Below are 12,015 nucleotides of genomic sequence, written 5' to 3'. Positions count from 1 at the left end.
ATGTAACTAGATATGTTTGACAGTTGCCTTAATGGTATTAAAGAGTGAGTGTTCTCATAGCTCATGGAAAGCAGTGTCATGTCTGGATGGGGTGATCACTAACATAGCACCTTTACTTTTGGGCTTGAATTAAGCCTTGAAGTTGAATAGGTTCTCCTAGGTGGAGAGATAACAGGGTATTGTGGATGGAGGATTTAACAGGAGCAAAAGGCTCAAAGAATGCAAGATCGATGTTGATTTGTAAATGTGCCACAGAAGTAAAAATGTTGAGAGTCCAGTGGCAGGCTTAATGCACATTTGCTTCTGTGTCTAACTACAGCCAAGATTGGGCAACAGTGTAATTAATCCAAATAAGGAACTGTCTGAATGTAAGGGGGTGCAACAGTTGTTGGCAAACTTTGTCTGCAAAAGGGCAGATACATATTTTAGGCTTAGAGTAAGGGGGCAAGTGGTAAGTGGTGACCTCTGAGAGGTGGGTGGGGTCCTGATTATGTAAAGACCTTGCAGACCATAGTAGGAGTTTGAATTTTATTGTGTTATTGGTATAGAAGGGATTTCAGGTAATTATAATAATGGAGAAGTAAAGAGCATGGAATGGGGAGGCCAGCTGCACTACTTACTAGCTATGAGACCTGGATAAATTACTTAAACATTCTTTGCCTCGGTTTTCTTATAAGGAAAGTGGGGATAGTAGTAGAACCTACCCCACAGAGTTGTCAATAAATTAACTAGATAGAATACCTAATTTGAATAAAGAGAAAGGTTCAAATTAAGGTAGAAATAGTGAATGATTTTAAATTGTGATTTTGCTCAAAATTCTGTAATTATGATGAAATGATAATCCTTCTGGATAAAAAGAATTTGTCAAAACAACTCAAGAAAAAGGATAATTTGAATAGATCAGTAACCATGGAAGAACTTAGAAAATGTTACAAAAACTGGGACCAAATTTATAAACGCTTTCAAACCTTTAAAGCACAGAAATTCTAATGTGATATAAACTTTTTCAGAGCACAGAAATAGTTGAAAGTCTTCCCAATTGATGTTGTAGAGAAATTTTAATCCCAAGAGTTAATAATGTATCAATATTGCCCCATTAATTGTGAGAAACATGCCATCTCACTAATGTATTATAAGATCTTAGAAATAGAGGTGCAGAAAATTTCTAAATGAAACACCAACAAATTGAACACTGGTCTTCATGATCAGGTGGATCCCTCACCCTAGGAATGTTAAGAAATGTATTAACATGTTGCATCAGTAGATAAAGGAGAAAAGTCATTTAATCATCTGATGCCAAAAAGTTATTTGGTACTATTTATTATCTGTTCTGGTTTTAAAACTGTATGTAGGGCCAGCAGACTACTTCCTTAGTGTGTTATAGAACATGTGGCTGGCTTCAACATCCTTCCTGGGGAAGTAGAGGAGACTTTTCAAATGTGGGCACAGACCCATTGTTTCTACTTCTAGGAGTTTATCTTATAAAACTACGTGTATAAGTGCAAGACTGTTCTATAGTGTTCTTTATAAGAGCAAAACTTGAATATCTATGACTTGGGGACTGGTTTAATAAATCATGACATATTTACAAGATAGGACACTAAGAATTGTTAAAGTGACTGCGGTATATGTAGAGGTATTGGTTTGGCAAGACTTTTTCCACCATAGATTACTACTACTCTTGCCTATTTTTGAGTTTTATATCAATTGAATCATACACTGCATTCTCTTTTAGTGTTGGGCTTTTTTTTAACTCAAGGTTATGGTCGTGAAATTTATCCTTGCTGTGTGCAGCATTAGTTGGTTTATTCTCACTCCTGTGAGTCTTCCTTTGTATGAATACACCACATTTTAATAACTCATAGCTTGTATTAGTTTTATAATCAGGAAAAAACATAGTTTAAAAAGAAAAATTTGGTTGAAGCTACAGCTCAAATTGGAGATATTTTATAACTTGAAAATTTTATACAAAATTAGTCTGCATTTATCTAACTCAAGAGTTAATTCCCCCGTCTTCTTTATCCCCTTTTGGTTTCTCTCTTTTGGGCCTGTGGTCATTATATGTCCACCATAGAACGAAAGGGAAACAGGAAAGAGATGAAACCTGAGTCCCTTAATTGTGCCTCTCATTACTGCTCTGGCTCAGGGTGGATAAAGTGAATTAACTCTTTCATTAACATGCCCCTCCCAGTAACTGTGATGCAGGCGTTCAAAGCAAATCTCTAGTGCAGGATGTAATCCAATATTGTAGTCAATGTCTTTTTCTAGTTCCATAGTTAAATGACTCAGAGCCATAATGGAACCTTCCTAATTCTGGATTGTTTTGGCTTACATTTCACATCCATTTATTTAGGTTTTATATGAAATTTAGCTAATAAGAACTGAAATGGACCTTAGAGATAATGCACTGGTTTTCACCTGGCAGATGAGGTGGTGGTGTCTATAGTGATCTGCCCAGTCCACATAGTGATGGGGCCGGACCTGAAGTAGACTCCTGGCTCACGTTTTGGAGGCATGTAGGTTGCCTCCCTAAGTAAAGAGCCTTTTTGAGCTCCTTTACAAAGGCAGTTAGCCATCATATTCTCTTGTTCATTTGTTTCCAGCATTTACCCTGTAGACTTTATGAAGTGTTCACTCCACAATTTGGAATTGGGTTTGATTTGATTCTTACTCCTAGTCATGGGCAACATGGCCCTTCTGTTCTTAAAGACTTAATCTAAATTGCTCATGGAAGAATTCTTATTTTGTCACTCTCTAAAATTCAACCAAAACTCAATTCAAGTTAGCATTCTGAGAGCATATCCATATTAAGGTTATTAGGGTAGCAAGTGTGTGAAGTAACTTTTTTATGCGTTGCTTTTCAGGAGTAGAAGGTTTACCAGTCTTAGGTGACTAAGCAGTTTCACAAATAAATCCTCCAGCAAGCTTAAAAATAATTAGGCCCAACTCAGAGGAAGTGGAGTTTCTCCTGTTGCACAAAAAAGATGTCTAGCGGCTCCAGTGAAGTTGATGTGGTTTGTATTTCAAGTTGAAAATCTGTCTTTGTTCTTTTCATTGTTATAGTTCTTTTGTAAATTGACTTTAATTTCATGTAATGAAATACATAGTTCATAAGTGAATTTTCTGTTATGAATTTTGACAGTGATGTATAAAGCTTCTATGACCATTCATGTATAAGTTTCTTTGTGAACACGTACTTAAATCTCTTCTGGGTAAATACTCAGAAGTCGAATTGCTAGATTATGAAGTTCATGTAAATTCAGTGTTATAAGAGCTTGCCAATAGTTTTTCAAAGTGGATGTGCTGTTTTTACATTTCTGCTACATTCTGCTATGTTTCTTAATCCTTGAAGTTGAATCAAAATATAAATTATTAAACTATATATAATTTGGCTTAACAGAAAACACATTTACTCAGTTACATAAGGAAATGGATATTCATGCTACCTAAGTAGTCTAGGCCTGCAGCCCCCAGCCCCCGGGCCTCGGTCCGTGGCCACCCATCACCGCCTGAGCTCCTCACCACCCCCCAACCCCCCATCATGTCTTCCATGAAACCATCCCCTGGTGCCAAAAAGGTTGGGGGCCGCTGGTCTAGGCAATTCTCTTAACTTCTATCATCCTCAAAGTTTTTCAGAAGTCTTTGGAGAGAATATAAACTGCCTACCAAGAGTCATTTTTCTCTGACATAATTATGTGAAAGCACTTTGAAAAGCATAAGGCACTATATACAAAGGGTAAAGGTGGTACTAATCTATAGCCAAATTCCATGTTATTTTGGTTCTTTAATCAGTGCAAGGCTAATTCAGGTGATTTGTATCATATATTTTGAAACAAAGACATACATGGCTATCAAGTATGTTTATTTTAAAATTATTTCTATAGTTTATTCTTAAAGAGTTATTATTCTGAAGTGTAATGGTTATCTACTCTATGTTTACTTAGTTATACCCTGACTTACTCCCCCAAAAAGTTTCGAGGTGACCTAGAAATTGATTTATCAAGAAAAAATAGGTGCTTAAATGTTTCCTATCTTGTCCACAGAGTGGCACTGTTAAATTATTTAAAATCAAAACATGTAACATTTAGTTCTTTATTCATGGTTAGAAATATTTGCTTTTACAGCAGTTCTTGTCCTAGAAGACTAGTCTTTTTACCCTGAAGTACATTAAGGGTTAAGCTCAATGGAAACAGCACCTTAAGTGTAGTTAGGTTAATGAGGCAACATTTTTGCAAATACATCTTTTCATGTAGTCATAGTATTAACTATGAGCAAAGGTCCTTTGATGTCACAAATAGGCCTTTGGAGCTCTTGAAAGTGAAGTTGAAGCCCTCAACCTTTTAGTTCTATTTTTCATCTTTCCTTTTAATTTGTCAATAAATCTTCCCCAGATAAGAACTCGAATACCTGCTTATGATGATGATAATACTGTTCTTTATGCATATGAACCAAAACCTTCATATTTCATTAATGTAAGTAGTATTAATTGCTAGTTGCCAAATATCTTAAAACTTACCATTTTAAGGAAAAAGATTTAAATTTATCATATACTGTGGAGTTCTTTAAACTCACGCTCAAGAAAATCTCTCTTGAATTTGTATGCTTGCTTCATTGGACAGTGAGCACTTTACTTCCCATTTTGCATACATAGTAGAGAATTCAGAGAAGTTTTGTATTCATTTTTTGGTACAAAACTCTAGACCTATATTCTTCAGATACAATAAATTCTTTCCTTGCCCCCTTTCTTAATTGGCAGTTACCATTTTCATTTTAACATTAATGTGAATTTTTATTCTATCTCTGCTTTAGATTAAGACTTCTGAAACCCTTTGAAAAATTGGTGAAAAATAAAAACTGTTCAAATAGATAAATAATAAGTTCTTTCCCCCAGTGTTCAATTTGGCTCTTACAAAAGTAAAGCATTAACTATTTACTTTAAAAATATTAGCAGCAAAATGTTCAACCTGAGGCAGTCTGCAAGGAAGAACCACAAAAAACAGTGCTGGATGTCCTCGCCCAGTACCAGGTATGGAAGTTCATTCTCTTCAATGTAGTTTTCTAAACTGTTAAGTGAAAATTCTCTTTATTTCATATAGAGGGAAAATATACAATTAAATGAAATTTTTCCGTATCAAATTATTTATGATTATCACCCCATTGTGATGATTTTTAACAATGTATAGTTAGAATAGCATCCCCTGGTGAAAATTTTGGAATAGGAACATAAAGATTTTATAGCTTTTTTAAAAGCTGGTTACTGATCAGATGTAGTTATGTCTCTTTCATCTAGATTGCTGAATATTGAATTAATTTCTCCTCCAAAATCTTTAAGGGAAATTGGCTGTTTTGGATGACACTTAGTATGTGCCTAAATGCATATCAAGATATCTCAATTGAAAAAAAGTGGCAGCCCATCAATGTTTTGTAAAGACTATATCTTGTGTTTCAAGGGGATTTCGTAAAAATTAGCATGTTGGTAGCGATAGACAGAGGTATGTGATTACCAGGAATTTTGTGAGCTGCATACCCCAAAGGTAATGAAAGTTTTTTTAATAAGTGAATAAATGTTTCTTAACGTATAAAGTTTCTTGAATGAAATGAGCCAACACACTTTGAAAAGTGAGTGCTTGTCTGGGTCTTTGTCATTAGCAAGGACACAAGTGGAATGTTTCCAAGGGACATGTGCAGCTGGCCAGATGGAGGGGAAGGAGGGCCCAGGTGGGCTGGAGAGGGAGGAGCGGGCTCTCCTGCCTGCCTTACCCCCTGCCTGAGGGTCCTCTGTGGGTGGCCTAGATCTGCTCAGCACAGGTGAGAGCTGGGCTGGGAGGTGCCCAGGGCCAGAGCCACAGCCTGAAATGGCCCGAGTGCTCCTCTCCATCGCCCCTGAGGGCGGGCTCTTTCCTTCCTCCACCTCTCCCTTCCCATTCTAGATGCTTCGACCTGCTCTTCTTTCCTCCCATTTCCTCCACTGAGCCCCTTGTCCTTGCCCAGCACCTCTTCTGTCCACCCCTGCTCCATTCAGGCTGGGAGCAGAGGAGGACACCCTCCGCTGGCCGGCCCTACCCGGTCACCCTTCCCCAGCCCCAGGGAGCCCCTGCCCGCCTCACCTACCAGGTGCTGCCACTTCTCTCCTGTAGCAGTCCTCCCCTCCACGTCTTGGTTCCTGTCCCCACAGCCCACCAGCCAGCCCGACCCCATCCTTCTCACCCACTTCACGCCTACTGCCATGGAAAGGTGTCTCCCACTGTCAGGACTGACACCTGCTCTGGTTTCTGCGTCCGGCCCTCTCCCCTGAGCTCAGACATCGCCCTCCATCAGGCTCCAGCCTCCTCCAGCTCCAGCCCTGTCTTTGTCACACCTTCCCCTTCCCACAGCTTTGAAAAGCCACTTCTCTTGCCTCCCATCCCTCATTTGTTGTCACTTCACTCTCTTACCTGTCATGACAGCCCAGCTCCTGCTATGTCATTGATAGTCACTGTCCATGTAATCTGGTTTCCTGTTTTTCTTTGGGTATTTTAGAACATGCTGTTCCTCCTGTCCGGTTTGTCCGGCCATGCATCTTCCCCTGGCGAACACCTTCTCGTCTTTTCATTCTCAACCCTGACATCACCTTCTCTGCAAAGCCTCCCATGACTGCCAGCCTGGGTTAGGTCCTGCTCTTCTGTGCTCGCTTAGCCTCCTGTTCTTACCTGTGTCATGGCACTGGTAATAGCAGTAAAAATAGTAACATGATTATACCATTGAGCACTGTTGGACAAGGCATCACATAGTATTGTCATCATTAGTATTATATTAACATGATGCTGTAGCAAGCTTCCTGTCCTCAAAAGAACATTAAGAGATATCTTTATCTGATTCCCTTCATAAAGAAATTGAAACAGAGAAGTTAAGTAACTTGCCCAAGGCGTGTCTTGAGGTGGGGGTGGTACAGAGCTCAGGCAGTGATGCAAAGCCCTTATCCAAACAGGCTATGGATCGGTACCTGGCCATGGCCTGGAGGTTAAGGACCACAGGCTTAGAGGAAGTGTGGTATAATCCCTTTCCAGCATTAGAGTTTTCTCAATGCCTGCATGGAATAACGTGGTGGAGGGAAAGTTGGGGCTCCTTAGCTCAGCCATTCGACTCTGTGTCACCTACAGCCAGGCCTCAAGTAGGAAGCAAGACATTCCTGAGAGCTTGAGAACTTTCGTTGTGTCTAGCAGTTAAAATTTGACTTAATGGTATTTTCACATGTTACTTTTCTTTTGAAACAGAAACTACTAATAGCTTGTATTATAATAGGTTATAAACGATGCCATCCAAAAACTGGATAAGAAGTTGGATGCTATTTATGGAAAGGTTTCAAAAATCTATCGGTGCCGTCTGAAATCATTTTGGCAAAATCGCGTAAGTGTTATAAAAAACATTTTCAGAGCTGTGGTAAGCCTCTGGTTTCTAAGAGATGCCAATCAGTTAGAAGTGATAGAGAACTAGTAAGATTAGCCAGGCTAATCTCTGCTTACTTCAATAGCAGATGGAGGACTGAAACTCTGTTGGAAGTTTAGGTTTGATAAATTATGACACTGGGTATTTTTATGTTTATAAGTATAATGTATAAAATACAATTAAAGTGCAGGGTTGACTAGGAATAAAAATCACGTAATCAAAAGAGAGCATTTATTTTTAATAACATAAAGCAGTGCTGCATGGGAAATAAATACTAATGTATTTACTGCTCATTTTATTTCCTTTTTACTCACTGTTGATTTATGCTGGGTTTGTGTGATTTCAGAAGCTGCATGGACATGGATACAAAAATCGTAATTACCTGCCTTCTAGAAAACAAAAATACCAGAGAATGAGGAAGAGGGAGCAGGCTCACAGTTCATTCTCCTACCCTGAGAGTTATAGCCCCACTATACCAGTGAGAAGGCGGGGTAGTGGTTCCCAGAGCAACCTTCCAACAACACCTTGTAATTCTGATGATTCCCCGGAACCAGAGCATGATTCACTGCTCGAAGAGCAGGACCGGGATGCGGGCCTCACCCGGAGTCCATCGCTCACCTCGAGTTCATTTCAGCCATATTACCCAGATGATGATGGCCAAGTGCAGAGTGCTGACAGGGCCTGCTTTAGCAGCCCCAGGCCTGGCAGTACCGGCGGCCTCTACTCACCTACCCGAGCTTGCACAACAGCGTCTCCACGCATGCTGGCCCAAGGAGAACCCAGTCCGATACATAACCCTGATATGATAAATTACTCAGATTTAATGGAAAATAAACAAGCCGTGTCATCTCTCTGCATGCCCTTAGGTGAGTTTGAAATGACACATGTTACAAGTAGTACTATTAATATTTAATCTGTTTTCATAAACATCCTTGATGCAAGCTAGTGGAAGCTGTTTATTTCCTATTTTGAGGACTGGTTTTAGGTGATATTCAGAATGATGGATAACATTTGTTGAGTGTGTATTATGTGCAAGGCACTGTGCCAATCAGCTGATGTGCCTCTTCTCCACTTATAATGACCCTGTGATGTTGGCACTTTTATTGCCCCTATCCCCAAAGTCACAGAGCTGGTGAGTGGCACTCCCAGAACTTTACCCCATTGTGAATTTTTTAATCTTCTAATTTTGTTTACCCTTTCCCTGGATAAATAACTCAAAACACTCCTGAAATGGCAAGAGCCCAAAAGATAGGGAAGAAAGGGTATGCCTTTGGCTAATTCACACACAAAAATGATCAATTGTGTTGCTGATCCTTGTTTGGAGAAGCAAAGCTTCCTAGCTCATTACAAAACTCACTTCAGTTATCACACGCTAAGTTTAGGGAGTCAAATGCTCTTGCTAAGTAAGTGAATACTTCTCAGAACACAAAGAAATTTCAACATAACTTAGTGAAGAACACAGCTAAAACCTTTTGAGGTATGATCACTTATATTGTTTCATGTCTCAGTTATTTCTTTTTTAACATATAAAACTTTGACCAAAATATCTATCACTGTGCAATTAAATGTGAAAGAGGAATTAAATAAAATGATAGTTACTTCTGCTCTAGCTCAGCATAAAATAATCTTGTTTTCTTCAAAATTCAGATTAGCATTTAAGACATGAGAGACAGGAATCTAGAGTAAAGTGATACTAAAAATAGGCTTACTTGGATGAGATTTGGCAAAAGAACTAATTTGGTTCTCAAAGATAATGGAGTTATTAATATTGAAATTCATTGATTAAAATGAACACATTTAGACAATTATAAAACTGTAAATTTGGGGAATTTCCATACTACTTAGCTAGTAAAATAAACCTAATCTTGACAGAATAAGAGAGAGATTGAGACAAAGTCATTGAAATACTTCAAGTAAGAGAGTCATAGGTTAGGTTAGATTAGCCTAATTTTACCCAAGTAACAGATCTTTTGCTATATTTGCCTGTGGCCAAAGAAGCCTTGGATTAGTTGATCTGTTTTATGGTCTTTGAAGCTTTAAGGTAACTTCTAAACCTGCTTTTATTGTTTGGCAGAGGTCAGATGGGATGCTCTGTGTAGCCATCCTCACATCATCTTTTTATAGGCTTTCACTAGATTTTACAGTTGGAGTCTTGAGTACTTGCTGGGGTACTTAACAGTACGTTCCAGGAATGAGACCATTACTCCCTACCTAACATCTCTTCTTTCAGGATAATGATCAGGTCAAGTATGATTTATCTTGCTTTCTCTCCATTGAAGTTGCAAGTTCACCAGTTGAACGTAACCCTGGTGTCCTGAAACAAAGCTGCCCTGAGGACCCTTCAACCTGGTCTGTGGATGAAGTGATCCTGTTTCTGAAACAAACAGATCCTCAGGCATTAGGCCCTATTTCTGACCTCTTCAGACACCATGTAATGTATCTTTTTGTCCAGTTTTCATGCCATAATACCTTTGAATGACCTCTGTGCAGACCCTTCAGTTGGATTCTGAGTAGTGTAGATAGTGGGGGAACCCTGTCAACTGATTTTCCATATTTAAGAAATATTATGTTAATGGTCTGTTCTTTAAATGTGTATTCAAGTGCCTAATACACAAATGGCCACAAGTTCTCAAGAGATGATGGTTGAGCATCACCACTCTCAGGTGTACCTACCCTTTGTAATGACAGATACGAGGATCCTCCCCCCCAACCCCCAATCCCAGCTCAGCCTCAGGACCATGAGTAGGAGGGGGTGACTGCAAGCTATAACAGGGCGCCCTTCTTGTGATAATACACAATGAATCCAGCAACTGATTCCATTGGGCTTGGTTATTGATGATTTATAAGGCTGATACCCTCAGGCTGTTACCAGACTGTTTTACAGAGTAACGTCATGGGCTAATTTTTTGTAAGTTTTAATTTCAAGTTTTATTAATACTTAGTAGAAAAAGTATAGAAAGTACCTGACAAAGGTAATACTGTAAGGGATTTCAGATCTTTTAAGACAGCGTTACAGGAGTAAGTAAAATTTTATTTTTAAACTGGAACTTGTGAAAACCTAATAATATGCTTCAGAAGCATAAGCTGGTCAATTAAGATAGTGAAGAATTTTAGGATGCCTCATAAATATCAAGAAATATTTTTATAGTGTGTCCTAACAAAATTAGTAGCTACATGTCTGATGTACCATTTTCAATATGTTAAGAAAGTCAGTAGTTAGTTTTAGTATTGAATTAGATTCAGGCAGCTAACTGGCTTTCATCGTAAAGGCAGTATTATACAGGACATTTACAGTCTGCACTGATGTTGACATACTCATATTCCCAGCCCTTCTCAGAAAGTTAATGACCATCTGAAATTCATTTTTACCATAGTTTTTGCTCTTTTGTCATAGATATGTAGTATTTTATTCAACATACAGTATGCATTTAAAATGTAGTATGACACAGTTCTTTTTTTTTATGATAGTAGGTTAATTTTCCTTTTTCTTAAAACCTAAAGTGAATTTATAAATTATCAAATGATGCTTCACTGTACAAATTATGTTTTTAATAGTTTTTTTCATAAAGGATGAGCTGCTCTCTAGTTTGCTTTACATTTTCTTATATAGAAAGAAATAACCATCCTTGCAAAATATGAAAGCATTATTAATTATTGTAAGTTCCTTCTCTTTGTAGGAAATTGATGGGAAGGCTCTGCTACTGCTCAACAGTGACATGATGCTGAAGTATATGGGGCTGAAGCTGGGGACAGCTGTGAAGCTATGCCACTACATTGAAAGACTTAAAGAAGAAAAATACTATAAAAAACAAAGATACTATAACAATTAAAAATGTTTGTGCAAATGTAGATTAGGCTTACTTTTAGGGGTACCAATGTCTTCTTAATGTAAGCTCATTTTTCTGCCCTTAGTAGTTTTTGTTTTGTAGAAAGTGCCTCTAAAAATATGTTATATCCAGAATTACAGAACTATAGTATAGTCTAGTCTACTTCTTTAAAAACCATATAACATGTTAGTATTAGCATATTCAAATAGAAAATTTGTTCTTTATGTTTTATTGTTATTTTTATTGTATAGTTTAGAAATATACTTCATGCTAGAAACAGCAAAAAACCTTTCCTTTTGCTTCATCATTATATTTAGAACCAAAAGAGCTGAAAGAGGAAATATCAGGGATTGACTACTTCTATAATTTAATCCATGAGAATTCTTCCTCAGAAGAGAATTTAAAGGTGTACCTATAGATATCATCTCTTTCTCAAACACTTTATCCATCTGCTACTGCAATGTTTTTCTCATGTTCTACCAGTTTCCATAAAGGGGATAGCCATATAAATTATTTATCTTTCTGTTTTTATTTCTTTATATGTTTTATTTATTCATATTTAGAGAAAATTTTATAAGCTTTTAAAAAGTGTTTTTACCATCTTAGGATAAATTATAGGATGGAATGGTTGTTTTATGCAAGAGCTACTGTATTGCGGGGAAGGTTTGGATAGAGTCAGACTATTCTTTTTAAAAAGAAGTACCTATTAAAACTTTTGTATTTTGGCTAAGTTTGGACATTTAACTACATATTCATTGTTCAC

General features: G+C 37.8%; 1 protein-coding gene across 1 annotated transcript; it reads left to right on the top strand.

Annotated features, from left to right (window-relative positions):
- Nucleotides 1-2,984: 2,984 nt before the first annotated feature.
- SCML1 (Scm polycomb group protein like 1) lies at nucleotides 2,985-11,255 on the top strand. Its single transcript, XM_069464315.1, has 7 exons — nucleotides 2,985-3,014; nucleotides 4,392-4,472; nucleotides 5,992-6,114; nucleotides 7,282-7,386; nucleotides 7,772-8,086; nucleotides 9,656-9,856; nucleotides 11,103-11,255. The coding sequence occupies exons 1-7, from the start codon at nucleotides 2,985-2,987 to the stop codon at nucleotides 11,253-11,255; spliced, it is 1,008 nt and encodes a 335-aa protein (XP_069320416.1).
- Nucleotides 11,256-12,015: the final 760 nt, after the last annotated feature.

Source organism: Eulemur rufifrons, chromosome 30 (assembly GCF_041146395.1).
Source record: "Eulemur rufifrons isolate Redbay chromosome 30, OSU_ERuf_1, whole genome shotgun sequence".
NCBI classification, from domain to species: domain Eukaryota; kingdom Metazoa; phylum Chordata; class Mammalia; order Primates; family Lemuridae; genus Eulemur; species Eulemur rufifrons.
The sequence above is the reverse complement of the archived record's forward strand: the minus strand, read 5'-3'. Positions and strand labels throughout refer to the sequence as shown.

Excerpts from the sequence above, each read along its gene's own strand:
- SCML1 (XM_069464315.1), top strand. The coding sequence starts at position 2,985 with ATGTCTAGCGGCTCCAGTGAAGTTGATGTG. Across the intron at positions 3,015-4,391 it reads GCTCCAGTGAAGTTGATGTG|ATAAGAACTCGAATACCTGC; the intron begins GTTTGTATTTCA and ends AATCTTCCCCAG. Across the intron at positions 6,115-7,281 it reads CTGCCCGCCTCACCTACCAG|GTTATAAACGATGCCATCCA; the intron begins GTGCTGCCACTT and ends GTATTATAATAG.